This window comes from Cherax quadricarinatus, chromosome 9 (assembly GCF_038502225.1).
Source record: "Cherax quadricarinatus isolate ZL_2023a chromosome 9, ASM3850222v1, whole genome shotgun sequence".
Classification (NCBI taxonomy): Eukaryota; Metazoa; Arthropoda; class Malacostraca; order Decapoda; family Parastacidae; genus Cherax; species Cherax quadricarinatus.
The window spans coordinates 55800520-55816786 of NC_091300.1; the positions used below are offsets into that span (position 1 = coordinate 55800520).

Genomic DNA, 16267 nt, shown 5'->3' on the forward strand with positions numbered 1-16267 from the left:
GTGTTTTAGTAGAATTCAGTGGTGTATTTGGGAGTACTCAAGTGGTGTTTGAGACTATTCAAAGGTGTTTTTAAAGGTGTTCAAATGATGTGCAAGAGTGTTTATGAAGGAGTTCTGGGAGTATTCAGTGGTGATTTGGGGGTGCTCGAATGATGTTTTTTAAGAATTCAAAGGTAATTGATGGTGTTTTTGGTGTTGTTCAAAGTAAAGTGTCTGAGTTAATTTCTGTAGTACTGTTGTAAAAATCTGGAGAATGAGGGATTTTTGGGGATGAGTTGTAATTTAATGAAATATGTAAGTGTAGATAAATTAGAGATGTAAAATCTTATTTGGGAATAATCAAAATGTTGTCTTGGAAATGTTTTAGTGTTGTTTGGAAATGTGCAAAGGTGCTTTTGTGAGTATTCAAATGATTTATGAGAGTGTTTTGTAGGTGTTCAAAGTAAAGTGAGGTGTGTGTGTGTGTGTGTGTGTGTGTGTGTATGTGTATGTGTGTGTGTGTGTGTGTGTGTGTGTGTGTGTGTGTGTGTGTGTGTGTGTGTGTGTGTGTGTGTGTGTGTGTGTGTGTGTGCGTATTAACTTCGTAATATGTAAAATTTTGACTAGTGAATTTATCGAAAAGTGGCTATAAGTTGTAAGTGTTGTGTTGACTTTTTCTGATAAAATAGTTAAAACGAGAAAAATGTCTAGACTTGAGGAGAGTGAATTTTTTGTAAAGAAATTGTGGATTGTTGTGGGTATTAATGAAAAAATGTGGAATTATTTGGGTTATCCTGAGTTAAGAGTGAAAATGTGTAATGTTTTCCCTATGTTGTATATGAAATGTGTAATATTGAGATGGTGACCACGAAGAAGATCCAGAACAAAATGCACAGAATTTCTTCAAGAGAAAAATATGTTGATTTTAGTCAATGAATTGTACCTTTTTCTCAATGAATTTTTTGTTGGATGTATATGAAATGCATTGGTTGTATAATAAATAAATAAATGAAAATATTGTGTGTTAGTGTTATCCTGCATTTTATTATCTTGCTCGACAAGATTCAGCCTGTGTGTGTGTGGTCATCACGTGACGTCACTGACATAGGGGGAAGTCGACAAGATTCAGCCTGTGTGTGTGTGGTCATCACGTGACGTCACTGACATAGGGGGAAGTCGACAAGATTCAGCCTGTGTGTGTGTGGTCATCACGTGACGTCACTGACATAGGGGGAAGTCGACAAGATTCAGCCTGTGTGTGTGGTCATCACGTGACGTCACTGACATAGGGGGAAGTCGACAAGATTCAGCCTGTGTGTGTGTGGTCATCACGTGACGTCACTGACATAGGGGGAAGTCGACAAGATTCAGCCTGTGTGTGTGAGGTCATCATGTGACGTCACTGACCCCCGAGCACACACAGGTGGGGTGACGTCACACTTGTTTAGACCTGCAGACCTGCAGTAAGAGAAAGTACCATGCCCCATAGGGGGAGTTCATTTGAATGCTTACCCCCAGAGGGGGGAATCCAAGGAGATGGAGTCTTTGTATTATTGTTATTGAGAAAAATCTTGATTCAAGGAAGTAGAGCAGGAATATTTGGGTAGAAGTGGATGGTGGGAGGTGTGGGGGAGGGTGTTGATCCGAGGAATTGGAGCAGGAATTTTGGGATGGGGGTGAAAGTGGGAAGGTGAATCTCAAAAACTTGATCCGAGGAAGTGGAGTCTTTGTATTATTGATATCGAGAAAAACTTGATCCAAGGAGATGGAGCAGGAATTTTGGGATGGAAGTGGGTGGTGGGAGGGGTACCCATAGGGGGAAACCCAAAAAATTTGATCCGAGGAGTTGGAGAGCACAAGAAAATTAAATTAAAAAAAAATTCGAAAAAAATGGAAAAAAAATCGGGGGGTGGGGGCGATCCGGACGACGCTGCAGAAGGCGCTGCAGAAGGAGCAGGGTGGGCACGAGGGCGGGCGTGGGGCGGGGTGCGTGGCGGCCGCCAGTCGGGCAGGCATGCGGGTGGGCGGGCGCGCGGGCATGGGTGGGGGGCGTGGGTGGGGGGTTGAGGGCGAGGTCATCGAGGGTGAGGTGGTCGAGGGTGAGGTGGTCGAGGGTGAGGTCAAGGTCATTAGGATAAAGGTGTGAAAAGGAGTCCGCTCAGAGGAGACTGTACCGTGGAGACCGTACCGTGGGAGACCGCTCAGGAAAGGAGACCGCTCTGTTGAAATCATTACTACTACTATATATATGTATTTTGTCTGTACAAGATGCGCTCTCAATAAAATATAAAAAAAAAAAACTTAGATAATCCCAGCTACTTTATTGATATGCTCCCTTGCTAGCCGTGACGTCACGAAACCCAATCCTCAGTCATCGTCGCCCCACTCGGTAGGCAAAGACAAGACAGGCAGGTTCTTGGGTTACCCAACAAGACTCTCGTAATTATATACCTCCAAGACATCCAACGTGTTTATTTCTTTCTCCTATATCTCCTCACGAATCCCCACGACACTTTCCATTCTCTAGTGTGAAGGGTTTTGGTATCTCTGCACCTTTGTGTGAACCAAGGTTTCGTTCTGGTTATCCCATTGTTTTTGTTGCTTTGGGGTTTGAACCTCTCCTTTGCCTCATTGCATTGTATGGTAACATATTCCATCATTTCATTTACGGCTTTTCCCACCGGTTCTTTTTCCTTCTGTACCTCATGCAGAAAATTCCTAAATCTGTGTAATTCCCACTTTCATAGTTTAGCTTCTCCCATCCTGCTCATGCTGCTTTACTCTTCACTTTTGCCTCTTCAATGCATGTGAATCTGAAGGCCATGTGATCACTAGCTCCGAGGGGCCTTTCATATGTGATGTCTTAAAACTATGTATGGTTCCTGCCTCCACTACGTCACTTTCTAGGCTATTCCACTGCCTGACAACTCTATTACTGAAGAAATACTTCCTAACATCTCTTTGACTCATCTGAGTCTTCAACTTCCAATTGTTACCTCTTGTTTCTGTGTCCCCTCCCTGGAACATCCTGTATTTGTCCACCTTCTCTATTCCGTGCAGTATTTTATATGTCGTTATCATGTCTCCCCTGACCCTCCTGTCCACCAGTGTCGTCAGGCCGATTTCCCTTAACCTTTCTTCACAGGACATTCCCCTTAGCTCTGGAACTAACCTTCTCGCAAGCCTTTGCACTTTCTCTAATTTCTTGACGTGCTTGATCAAGTGCGGGTTCCAAACAGGTGCTGCATACTTCAGTATGGGCCTGACGTACACGGTGTACAGTGTCTTGAACGATTCTTACTAAGGTATCGGAACGCTGTTCTCAGGTTTACCAGGCGCCCATATACTGCAGCAGTTATCTGGTTGATGTGTGCTTCCAGAGACATGCTCGGTGTTATACTCACCCCAAGAGCTTTCTCCCTGAGCGAGGTTTGCAGTCTTTGGCCACCTAGCCTATACTCCGTCTGCGGTCTTCTGTGCCCTTCCCTGATCTTCATGACTTTGCATTTGGCGGGGCTAAATTCGAGAAGCCAGTTGCTAGACCAGGTTTCCAGTCTGTCTAGGTCTCTTTATAGTCCTGCCTGATCCTCATCTGATTTAATTTTCCTCATTAACTTTACATCATCTGCGAACAGGGACACTTCTGAGTCTAACCCTTCCATCATGTCGTTCATGTGTGTGTGTGTGTGTGTGTGTGTGTATGTGTGTAAACAGTTGATTAACTAACCGTATGATTCCTTTCCGCCAAGGCCTCGGCGATGCTCATGAAGAAGTTCTTGTGGCTTATGGTGCCAAAAGGTGCTAGGAAGAGAATGTTGGCGGAGTCCATCTCTTTCACGCTCACCAACACCAGCATCACTGCTAGCATCCAGCACCACCACCGCATCTGACAACACCACGAGCGTTATTTCCTGTACATTAGCTTCTTCATTAATTGTTATTGTAGAGTCGTTGACAAAATATACTGGCATTATTAAAGAGGCACCAGAACATACATTTTTGGGAATCGCAATAAAACACCTACAATTGTCCTCTCAGCGGTTTTACACAGTTTTTTTGTAACTGTGACCCCAATATATTACTGTATTAATAAAGCCATATGATATTACACAGGTAACCATGATGCAATATACTACTAGTATAACAAGGCTATATGAAAACACAGCAAACAAAACTGGCAAGTGTGTGAGAGTAAGTGCTGCAGGAGTCCTTGTTGATTATAAGAAGATTGTAAAGTAACTTATAATTCATGAACAATTTTGAGGAAATTTGGAGGAAGAGATGGAAGGGCACAGACATCGAGGGTGAACGTTGAAGAAAGTGAAAACAATGGTGAAGAGAGAGTAGCAGAGAAGGCAGAGGGGAGGGAGAAGAGAAGAAAGAAAGAAGGGAAGAACTATGTCATAAAATTGAAGAACGTAACTGTAACAGTTGGGTTATCAGTGTCTAACAGCGAATATATTTATTCACGCTGAAATAACTGAAATTAAATTAAAGGTGTAAATGTTAGATACAATCGAAATTAGATTAGAAACTATAACTGAAGAAGTATGAATAAGAGGACAAAACTATAGAGACTATATGTTGGATAGCTTGTTCCGAATATAATATAATTATTGTACAAGAAAATGAGTTTCGAGAATAGAAAAAAAAATCATTTTGATGAATAAGGCTGAAAAGTAATAAAAATAAATTTAGCGCTTCTTTTGTATTATAATAATAAAAATAAAAATAAATATCATCTGCAACTTAGATCAATTTATCAAAAGAGAATAATTATAAGTGAGTTTAAATAGTCAAATTACTGATGAATAATTTCTCACATGCAAGAGGAAAAATATTCTTGAATTAAAGGGGAAATTGTATTATTTATGAAAATATCATCAGATAAAACAAAAATTACAGTAACTAAAGAAATGCATCATAAAATTAAATTATCTCTGAGAAAAGTTGCAGTAGATATACAAAAGATGGAAATTTAAATTGCAGTTTTTTTATTAACACATCGGCCGTTTCCCAGGATGGCAGGGCGCCTCCCCCTCCCCAACGAAAAAATAACTGTTGCAACCCCTGAATGGGTTACAATGATTATTATGTATATATAATGTATATTACCTTTTCATTTAATTTTATATTGCTTATATTTGCGATAATAGCTAAATCGTAAATGTATGACTTTATATTATTATTTGACTGTTATATTGTTATTTGACTTATGTTGTTAGGATGTACATAATATGTGCTCAGTTCAAGTCTTGATTGTCAAACTACTGTAATTATCGCTTGTCGCTCGTTATACTGCCGGCTTCTGAGCTGTGCTGTCCACGGGGCTATCACGTGATCGAGGGGGGGGGTCCTCACCTCTCGTGAAGTAGTCAGTCTGCTCTAGACTCGCTTGGTGGATGGACAGATTGTCTGTCTCATTATTCTTGTTAGTTCTGTAGAACTCTGTTCACAGAACTTTGTATAGACTTAGTGATTTTCGACGTTGTACTGAGGTTGTGTGTCTCATAGACACTCTGAGTATCTCAGGTCCTGCGCTGCAACTTCTCATTTAACTTGTACTGGTTTCTGTGTATTATCAGAGTCGGGGAATTTCTTATGCTGAACTTAGATTCAGTAGTATGGGAGTTTTGTAACTGTTGTGGAGGATCTGCTGATGGTCCCTACTTAGTGTCATTATATTACCTGCTTGTCCCTGATTCTGTGTCGCAGTCGCTTATTGCATTGCTATTGGGCTTAGCATTCTTTGTTGTTCAAGCAGACTGTTCGGGTTGCCAGTCGGTCAAGAAGTTTGTTTATTTGAGGACTTTGTCAGTGACTTGTTTAAGTCTAGTCGAGTCGTGAGACATAACGAACTACTTAGAGCACTTACACACATACACACTTACTTGTACATATTTGTAATATCTTATTAAATGTTAATGTACCAGACGGTACTTAAGAATTATAAATGTGATATGTGCTTTCAGCACAATAATATTGAACTCGAGAGATTGATTTTATTTTGATTGCTGTGATTAATTTAATTTGATAATATACCTCTAGACTTAATAAATTTATTAAATTTTAATTTCTCTAGTTAGTAGCCTACCAGTTGTAATCCTGAAGCACTATTGAATCATACTGAATTATAATGGATAATTGGAAAAGGATACTGACTACTTGTTACGAAAACCCAGTAACAGGCTGGATGCTAGAAGGGCAGTCCTTTCTAGTATTCACTGGAGATCTCTAAGCTTTTAGAATCGCGTTTTTTGTAACAATAACTTTAATCAATCACTCCATCACTGTCTTGCCAGAGGCGCACTTACACTACAGTTATAAAACTGCAACATTAACACCCCTCCTTCAGAGTGCAGGCACTGTACTTCCCATCTCCAGGACTCAAGTCCGGCCTGCCGGTTTCCCTGAATCCCTTCATAAATGATACCTTGCTCACACTCCAACAGCTCGTCAAGCCCTGAAAACCATTTGTCTCCATTTGTTCCTATCTAACACACTTACGTATGCTTGCAGGAAGTCCAAGCCCCTCGAACACAAAACTTTCTTTACCCCCTCCCTACAACCTTTCCTAGGCCGACCTCTACCTCGCCTTCCCTCCACTACAGATTTATACACTCTCAAAGTCATTATATTTCCTTCCACCCTCTCTACATGTCCGAACCACCTCAATAACCCCTGCTCAGCCCTCTGGATAATAGTTTGTAAATTAGGAGATGCGGTATTACCGTAACTATTATCCAGATGATTGTGGTGGTTCAGACATGTAGATAGGGTAGAACAAAACAGAATGACTTGGAGAGTGTATAAATCTGTAGTGGAGGGAAGGCGGGGTAGGGGTCGGTCTAGGAAAGGTTGGAGGGGAGGGGGTAAAGGAGGTTTTGTGTGCGAGGGTCTTGGACTTCCAGCAAGCGTGTATGAGTTTGTTAGATATGAGGGAAAGGAAACAAGTGGTTTTTAGGACTTGACGTGCTGTTGGAATGTGAGCAAGGTAACATTTATGAAGGGATTCAGGGAAACTGGTAGGCCGGACTTGAGTCCTGGTAAGAAGAAGTACAGTGTCTGGACTCTGAAGGAAGGGTATTAATGTTGCAGTTTTAAACTGTAGTGAAAGCACGCCTCTACAAGACAGTGATTGTAATAATTGTACAGTGATGGGGTGAATGATGAAAGTTTTTCTTTTTCGGGCCACCCTGCCTTGGTGGGAAACGGCCGATGTATTAATAATAATAATAATAATAATAATAATAATAATAATAATAATAATAATAATAATAATAATAAAAATAATAATAATAGTAATATTTCATAAAATATAGGGAGGTACCACCTCTATGGCTGGACTGGGGACCCTCATCCTCAGAGAAGACAATAAACGTACCTCAGGGAAAACTCAAGGTTCTCCCCGAAGCTGTTTGAATATTTTCTTCTCCTACCACCACCTATATTTGATATTATTTTTGAACATTTATTAATTACAAAATTAATTACAGAAAAACATAAACATGAATACAATGGTACAATGTAATAAAGATCATGAATTTCCTCCAGCTCCTCCGAGGCCAGACGCGAGCTAAGTATGCAGTAAGCATTTCCCCTTTGGATGGCCATGCTGAGGCGCTGGAACATGAAAGTGGCTGCCCTTGGGTCCCTGGTGGTGTCAATGAGTCTGGAACCCAATTCTTTAAGGAAACGTATGGCATTTTTTCTCCATAATCCCAAGGTCTCTGATCCCAATGGGACAAATTGATACTGTTGGCCTATGTCCCTGTACTTGCTGATCTTGTACTCCTCCCGGTGGTCAGCAGCTCCTTCCTGTCGCCCCACTCTGTGATGGATATAGGTGTCAGCCAGTGTGGACACACAGGTATAGTCCCATGCTAAGAGCTTGCCATTATTCGGGGCGGTTTGCTGGGTTGTGGGTATTGTTGGCTGCTACTGATCGGGGCTCCCTCTCGGCTGGGCATCCAGCTGTAGCAAGGGTTCTCTTAATGATGTCGTTGATCTCATTGTGTCTTGCATGCCAGCCCTTGGTTTTGGAACAAAGATCATGTAGACCATATTGGTCTGCTTGCGCTTCACTGCAAATGCACGCATATTATGTGTGAATTGGGGCAGCAAGGCGCAGAGCCACTGCAATACGGAGGGCCTTAGAGTCGAGTCACGTTCCCACTGCCGATATGGGAACTGTTTGGAGGAAGTCCCTGGAGTGATGTGCGCTCACAGCCTGGAGATGGCCAGTCTCCCTATCTGATGTTGCAGCCATGAGCATGTTGGCAAGCACCTTTTCAGCGATTGGGCCATCCCAGCTTGACTGTTTGTGAGCCAGTGATGCACTAGAGTTTGGTGCTGGAGCAGCAAGAGTCTCCCATTCAGTGATGGCACTGGCATAGCTAGGGTCTTCTATTCCTGCTGAGTCACTGAGGGTATCAGGAAGAATTTGTCTTATCAACTTGTTTGATGCTATGGAAGAGGATAGGAAAGCTGGTAGAGCAATCTGGGAGGATCTGCATACTCCTAGCCCTCCAAGCCTGACCGGAAGTGAGGCTTGCAACCACTGTCCATCTTCAAGGGAAAGATTCAATACACTCTCTAGCATGGTTTTAAGGAGAGTCATATTCCTTGAGTTTTGGACTGCTGAAGGCTGGGGGGCATCTCAGAAAGTAGGTAAGTTTTGGGATTGACAAGCACCTGGTGAGTAGGTAGAAGGCACCATGTGTACCAATGTTTTTCATTCTGCTTTCCATCGTCTGGAGGTCTGAGACTTTTTTTTCTAGGATCAGATAGATGGAATTGGACCCAAGAAGAGCACCAAGGAGAGTGCTATTGGCTGGATCAATGGCTCATGCTCCTGGTAAAATGGCGCTAATATTCTGAATCATCTGTCGATTGGTAGAAACTATTTCACATTTGGTTGGGTTTAGAAAAAGGCCCAGGCTTTCTCCCATGTCTTTAATTTTGCTGATGTCCTCTAGGAGAGATTCTGTTGTGCCAGCTAGGGTACCATCATCCAGGAACCAGATATTAAGCTCGCTGGAGAGTGCTTCTGTGACTTCCTTGATGACCAAACAGAATAGAAAGGGGGTGAGAGGGTCCCCCTGTTACACGCCCTCACGTGAGTTAATTTCATGGTCCCCAAACAATAGTTTGGAAGGCACACTATAACACGATTCTATGAAGGGATAAAGGGAAGGGAAGTTTCTATAAACTGCTTGGAGAGCAGCATCCCTTCTGACTGAGTTGAAAGCGTTGGCCAAGTCCAATTTGACCAAGGCTTTTTCATCGGACATGTTTTTGATATATACTCGTGCTGCATGGGCGGCTGTTTTACAGCCCTGTTGAACGCCGAAACCGAGCTGAGTTGGTTTCAGCATTGCAGCAGCCTCTTGACTCACCCTTCTTACTGCATGCAGCCTTGGCGACTAGGTGCCGGTGAAACCTGCTGAGCCCTGTGGAAATGACATAGCAGCTTTATACACATCAGCGTGCTGTAAGGTTAGATGTTCTTCGCCTGCTGCAATGTCAAGGAGGTCAATGTTGGTACCAGGAGCCCTGGGTGGATGTTTGTCCTTCAGAGCTTGCGCAGTGCTGACGTCATTTAGAGCAATGGTATCCTCACTGGTTATAAGCCTGAGAGCTCCAATAGTATTACCCTCTTCTATTTTTTTGCTAATTTGGGCTCTGATTTTTGAGCCGTAGGGTGTCCTGTTGTTGACATTTGCCCAGCGGGTGTTTGTCGCCCTAGGGGGGAGACGGACGAGGTTGTCATCCCTTGGGAATGAATTTATTGCCCTAATAACATGTGTTGCTAGTGACTTATCCCTCCTTGGTGGGACAGCAAAACAGGCATTGCCAAAAAGCAGCAGGTTGTGCCAGGATCTGTTGTTTGAAGGAGCATCGTTGACTGTTGTCAGAAGGTCAGTAAATTTGCTAGCAGCTTGAGGGCGAGCTGCTTTGGGGATGTGTGTCAGAGTCCTGGTGGATGTTAATTTGATTGCAGATTTGAGGTCCTCTGTAGAGGTGAAGTCACGGTAGTTGTCAGTGCTATCTGCTGGGAGGGGTTGTTGGTTGTTCTCATTTGGAGCTCTCTTGGATCCTAGACATCCATTGTGTGCACGAATGTTGCCAGTTGAGGGAATGAGTGCACATTCCCTGTAGCACACCCGGCAAATGCCTCGTGAACGACGGCTTTGGCTCTGTCGTGAAGATTCCTGTGACCATGGCTACTTGTGACATTGTTGATATCGTGGGGGTGGGATGGCGCCAGCTGTGGGGTGATGGGTGAAGGACAGCAGGGATGCATGGGGGATGAGGGTGGGGGAGCAGGGAGTGGCAGAACTTGTAATTGGTGGGGCACTAAACGGCAACACCCTTGGTCAGGAAGTCAGTGGGCCTAGGTTGGGATGATTGGAGGGGCACAGAGATGGGGAAGCGGAGGGAGTGGCCCTGTGTGTTCGCTCAAGATGCACATCACTGACTAACATTTGCTAATTGTTGTACACTTATTGTTCCATTTAGAAAAAACCCCTCGCCATTTGGCACACTAATCACCATGCTCACATTATTAACCAAGGTGTTCTTCTGTTCACCTTCCAATGACGTGTCGTGAGCGGCCACTTCCTCCCCAACCCCCGACCCCGGCAGGACACAGAGGTAAACAAAACCTCCTCCACACTGCCGCTGGCAGGATCCCCTCACCACCGCTACTATCCAAATCCCAACTTGCACACTGCACTTTCACTGATACAGAAGCAACGGTCTGATGCAGAAGATTGCCACAACTCTGTAATATCCGGTGGATACTCACGATGATGTCTGCCGAAACTGGCCCGTGTAAACCATGTTGGTTCTTGGTTTACACACGGAATGTATGGAGCACCACAAACTGGCTCCCTCCCTCCACGCCGGCAAGAGTATACAAGAGTATAAGCGTACATATACATATATATATATATATATATATATATATATATATATATATATATATATATATATATATATATATATATATATATATATATATATATATATGTCGTACCGAATAGGCAGAACTTGCGATCTTGGCTTAAATAGCAACGCTCATCTTGCCTTATAGAACAAGTGAAAATTTGTGTATGCAATAATTTCGCCAAAATCATTCTGAACCTAACGATAAAAATATATTTCACTGTGTTTGTTTAGTATTAAATTATTGTAAACAAATCTAAAATATATTTAGTTAGGTTAGGCTAAAATAAATTGTTCTTGTTATAATAAGGTTAGGTAAGTTTTCTAAGTTCTTTTTGGTGCAAAATTATAAATTTTTACACCAACATTAATGAAAATAATATATCTTTAAACGTATAAGAGAAAATTTTAGAAAGGACTTAATTTTAAATGAGTTCTTGCTAATTGACCAGTTTTACATATTCGGCACGACATATATATATATATATATATATATATATATATATATATATATATATATATATATATATATATATATATATATATATATATATATATATATATATATATATATATATGCAGGATGGGGTCTCCTCTAGTGCAAATTGTGGGACCCCTAGCCTCCTAGAAGTGGATAAAGAGCCTTCGAGGAAGAATATTTGTATTTCTTCCTGAAGCCATTTGAATGTTCCACATCCCTTACCACCCCATCTTTTAATTTTTTAAATAACATGTATATTTTATTATATAATATGGTACAGAATATTTAAAAGATACATTGCTGGTACAAAGATGGCATATACAGTACATGAGGTTCGAGGGATACATTTCAACTGCATATTTCTACAGAGGTAATGCCTGTATCAGCAGGCATTACCTCTCTGAAACTCCCACGCTGAGTAGCTGAAACAGAGAGCTATTACCCCTTGAATCTCTAGTTACCCTGGTGAGTCTTTTTTCTACCTCCTTAAGGAACTTAGAAGCACCTTTTTTCCATGGGCCAAGGGTTTCCGAGCCTATGGAAACGAACATATAAGGATGAGCAAGTTCACCGTATTTTCTAGACTTTTGGAACTCTCTGAAGCTGGCAGCTGCCCTTCCTTCCTCCCTGGTGTATTGGAGATATGTATCAGCCAGTGTAGATGCACAAGTATAGTACCATACAACCTGCTTGCCATCTTTCCAGGCTTGAATGGTTATGTCATCTGGGTGCTTTAGGTTAACATCTAATCTGCATAGTTGAGGTAGCTCCCTTATTGCTGGGCATCCAGCTGTTACGAGGCTCCTCTTGATGATATTATTAACCTCTTCATGCCCTGCAATCTTTCCCTCAGATCTGCGGCACACAAGATCATGGTACCCGAATCGGTTGTTCGATTCACTTCTGCAAATACACCTTTGTTCGGCGAGATCAGGGGCAGCAAGTCGAAGGGCAACACCAATGCGGATGGTCTGTGGATCGCGGCGTGTGCCAAGGGAGGAGTCTGGAATGGCCAACAGAAAGTATCCTGCCTGACAACTTCTTACTGCCAGGAAGAGGGCTCTATTATTGCCCGACACACTCTGAAGCATTGTTGAGGCTATATTCTCCACTACTGGGCCATCCCAGTGTGACTGTTGTTGGGGGGAGCAGGTCTGGTCTCGGAGCCCATTAGATTACCCCAAAGTGTGGCTCCATCAACGAACTTTTGGTCCTGGACTTCAACTTTGTCCCTAATATGTTCAGGGGGAATCGCTCCTTCAAGTCCACTGGCTGCAACACATGAGGACGGGAAAGTAGGTAGCGCACTCTGAGACACCCTTCTTACACCAATGCTTCCCAGTCTGACTGGAAGTGTAGCTTGGTCCCACTGCCCATCTTCCTGAGGCATATTTTTACGAAAATAAAAATATGCCTTAAGATACTGTCGTTTCATGCAGTACATGGTTATTATATGTGGCTGCACTTCTTGGGAAATATGTTAACCTGGGCAGACTCAAGCACTTTGTGAAAACGTACATGGCAGCATGGTTGTCAAGATTGCCTATTCGATGTTCCATTCTCCTCAACTTATCCAATTTCTTACTGAGAAGTGAATCAATGGCATCACTTCCCAGAAGTGCTCCAAGCAAGACGCTATTTGTGGGGCAATGACTGATGCTCCTGGTAGTTTGGATCTCATTGCGTCAATGACTTGTTGATTGACTGAGATAATTTCATATCTGGATGGATTCAAGATGAGTCCCATTTCCTGTCCCCATGTCATAACCTGTGTGAAATCATCCAGGAACCAGATGTTCAGCAAACTGGTCAGCCTGACCGTGGTTTCCCTAACTACTATACAACCATGAATAATATTCGCTGCCTGACCACGGTAGAGTTCGGTTGTGCTCTGCACCCCTATGCTGTTTTCAGGCGAGCTACCTTGTACCAACATGGCACTGAGTGTGAGGAGGCGCGTAAATACCATCGGTATAGAGCTGCTTCGTGGGGCAATTTCACCCTCTTCAGCGCAGGTGTTACTCCCGACCATCATTAGGGAGACGAATGGTATCCAGGACGATGAGGTGTATGGTGTTGCCCTGAATGGGGCATACAGAATCTTCGTCAAACTAAATTCCACATCCGTGTACGAGTCTTTGGTGACGAGATTTCAAGACATGAGTCTTGACGCTACTCCAGCTGTGAAGGTGCGTTTAATAGACGTATCTCGCCACTTTACGTGGGTTAAGATTCATAATATCCCATTTGAGGCAGATGAGGCTGACATCAGGAGTGTTTTCGAGGCATATGGGACTGTACATCTGGCACAACAGGGCAAGTGGACGGCTGGTGCTTACATGGGTCGTTTGGAGGGAACCTTTTCCCTGAAGATGACTCTGAGACATCCCATACCGTCATACATCGTGTTGGAGGGGTTCAGGACGCAAGTTATGGTTTCGTACGCCGGACAGAGACGTACATGCAGGTTATGTGAGGTTTACGACCATATGGCGGCAGCGTGTGTGAAGCCGAGGAGGGCTCCTACACAAATTATTGAAGCACCAGTTACCAGTGTGGTAGCTGTTGTTGAGAGCCCCACGCGGAAGCAAGGGCTTGGGCGCTTGTGGAGTGAAGTGGTAGAGGATCCCATAGAGGAGACTGGCGTGTGTGAGGCAAGCTGTGACATAACAGGAACTGTTTCTAGGCAGGAGAAAAGTACAGAAGAGCAAGTGCAGGAGGAGGTACAGGCTCTCGAGGAAGAGCTTCAGGAAGTGTTGAGGACATTGACACCGCCTGCATATGATGTTGTTCCAGAGCTGGTGAGAGGTACGGCATTGCCTGTGGAGGAATGTGATGATAAAAAACCATAGCAATGATGATGGGCCAAGCAGTAAGCGTGAAATGTCGCCGTGTGCTGTGGAACGGGGCGTGGTGGAGGTTGAGGTTCATCGCGAGGGAACCTCAGAAGACAACATGGAAGTGGAGGGAATCACAAGAAAGAGAGCGGCAGCGTCAGACTCAGATGATGTTCTGACACTGGCGCAGAGGTCTGGGAGGAAGGAAGAACATAAGAACATAAGAACATAAGAATGGAGGAACACTGCAGAAGGCCTACTGGCCCACAGGAGGCAGGTCCTTATCAAAACGACTACTACCTAAAGCTTCCCTGGAAATAACTCCCATACCCAATGACACCAATCAAACCCAGCCCTTCCCACTCATATAATTGTCCAGTCTCTTCTTAAAGCTACCCAAGGTCCTGGCCTCTATCACCCCACTGGGAAGACTGTTCCACGCATCTACAACTCTGTTAGAAAACCAGTACTTACCTATGTCCTTTCTAAATCTAAATTTATCCAACTTAAATCCATTATTCCTGGTTCTTACCTGGTTCGACACCCTCAGTACTTTATTAATATCTCCCTTGTTTATGCCCGTCATCCACTTATACACTTCAATGATATCTCCCCTCATTCTACGCCTCTCCAGAGAGTGGAGATTTAAGGCTTTAAGTCTATCTTCATACGGGAGGTTCCTAACACAGTAAATCATTTTAGTCATTCTTCTCTGTATGTTCTCTAATGAGTCTGTATCCATCCTGTAGTAAGAGGACCAAAACTGAGCAGCATAATCCAAATGAGGCCTCACTAGTGATGTATAGAGCTGTAAAATAACTTTTGGACTTCTGTTACTTATACTTCTTGAGATAAATCCAAGTAATCTGTTGGCCTTGTTGCGCACACTAAGGCACTGCTGTCTTGGCTTTAGATTTCTGTTTACCATGACTCCCAAGTCTTTTTCACATTCTGCATGATCAAGCTCTACTTCACCTAGATTATAGCTTCGAGGGTTATTTTCATTACCAAGGGTAAGTACCTTACACTTATCCACATTGAACTTCATCTGCCATTTTTCAGACCAAGACATTAATTTGTCCAAATCGTCCTGGAGTTCATTGATATCCTCCTCAGAGTGAATTATACGGCCTATCTTTGTATCATCAGCAAATTTACACATATCACTCGTAATCCCTTCATCAAGGTCATTAATGTAAATTATGAACAAGAGAGGGCCTAAAACTGATCCTTGTGGAACGCAACTAGTGACTAATCCCCATTCAGATTTCACTCCATTAATGGTAACTCTCTGCTTTCTATTGGTAAGCCATGCCTCAATCCATGCTAGAACTTTACCTCCTATACCATGAGCTGCCACTTTTCTTAAGAGTCTATTGTGAGGTACTCTATCGAAGGCTTTACTAAAATCCAAATAAACAATATCATATTCCTTATCACTGTCAACTGCCTCAAATGTTCTATTGAAGAACGTCAGTAAGTTTGTCAGGCAGGAACGACCTCTCGTGAATCCATGCTGAGATTCATTTATCAAGTTATGCTCTTCAAGGTGACTTCTGATAATGTCAGCTATAATTGATTCTAATAACTTGCCCACTATAGATGTCAGGCTTATTGGACGGTAATTTGAAGGAGTGGACTTATCTCCTGATTTGAATATAGGAACCACATTAGCCATCTTCAACAACTCTGGCACAACACCGGTAAGGATGGACGCATTGAATACACTCGTTAATGGCTGACTAAGCTCCATCTTGCATTCCTTAAGTACCCTGGAAAACAACTCATCGGGTCCCGGGGACTTATTTTGTTTCAGTTTGTCTATCTGTTTAATAAACATGTCCCTCGTGACAGTAATATTAGTTAACTTAAGTTCATCGGGAACTAAATAATTGTTAATTACTGGAATCTCATTTACATCTTCCTGTGTAAAAATTGACAAAAAATAGTCATTAAATAAGGAACACATTTCCAGTTCATTATCCGTCAGCTGTCCATTCCCAGTTTCCAGAGGTCCTAC

At 42.8% G+C, this 16267-nt stretch overlaps 1 protein-coding gene across 1 annotated transcript in view; it reads right to left on the reverse strand.

The window, feature by feature from the left end:
* Positions 1-16267, reverse strand: part of LOC128685992 (UDP-glycosyltransferase UGT5-like) — a 265203-nt gene that overhangs the window by 188369 nt on the left and 60567 nt on the right. Inside the window, 1 exon segment of the mRNA XM_070083438.1 lies at positions 3707-3865. Within this exon segment, the coding sequence (XP_069939539.1) occupies positions 3707-3865 (159 nt within the window).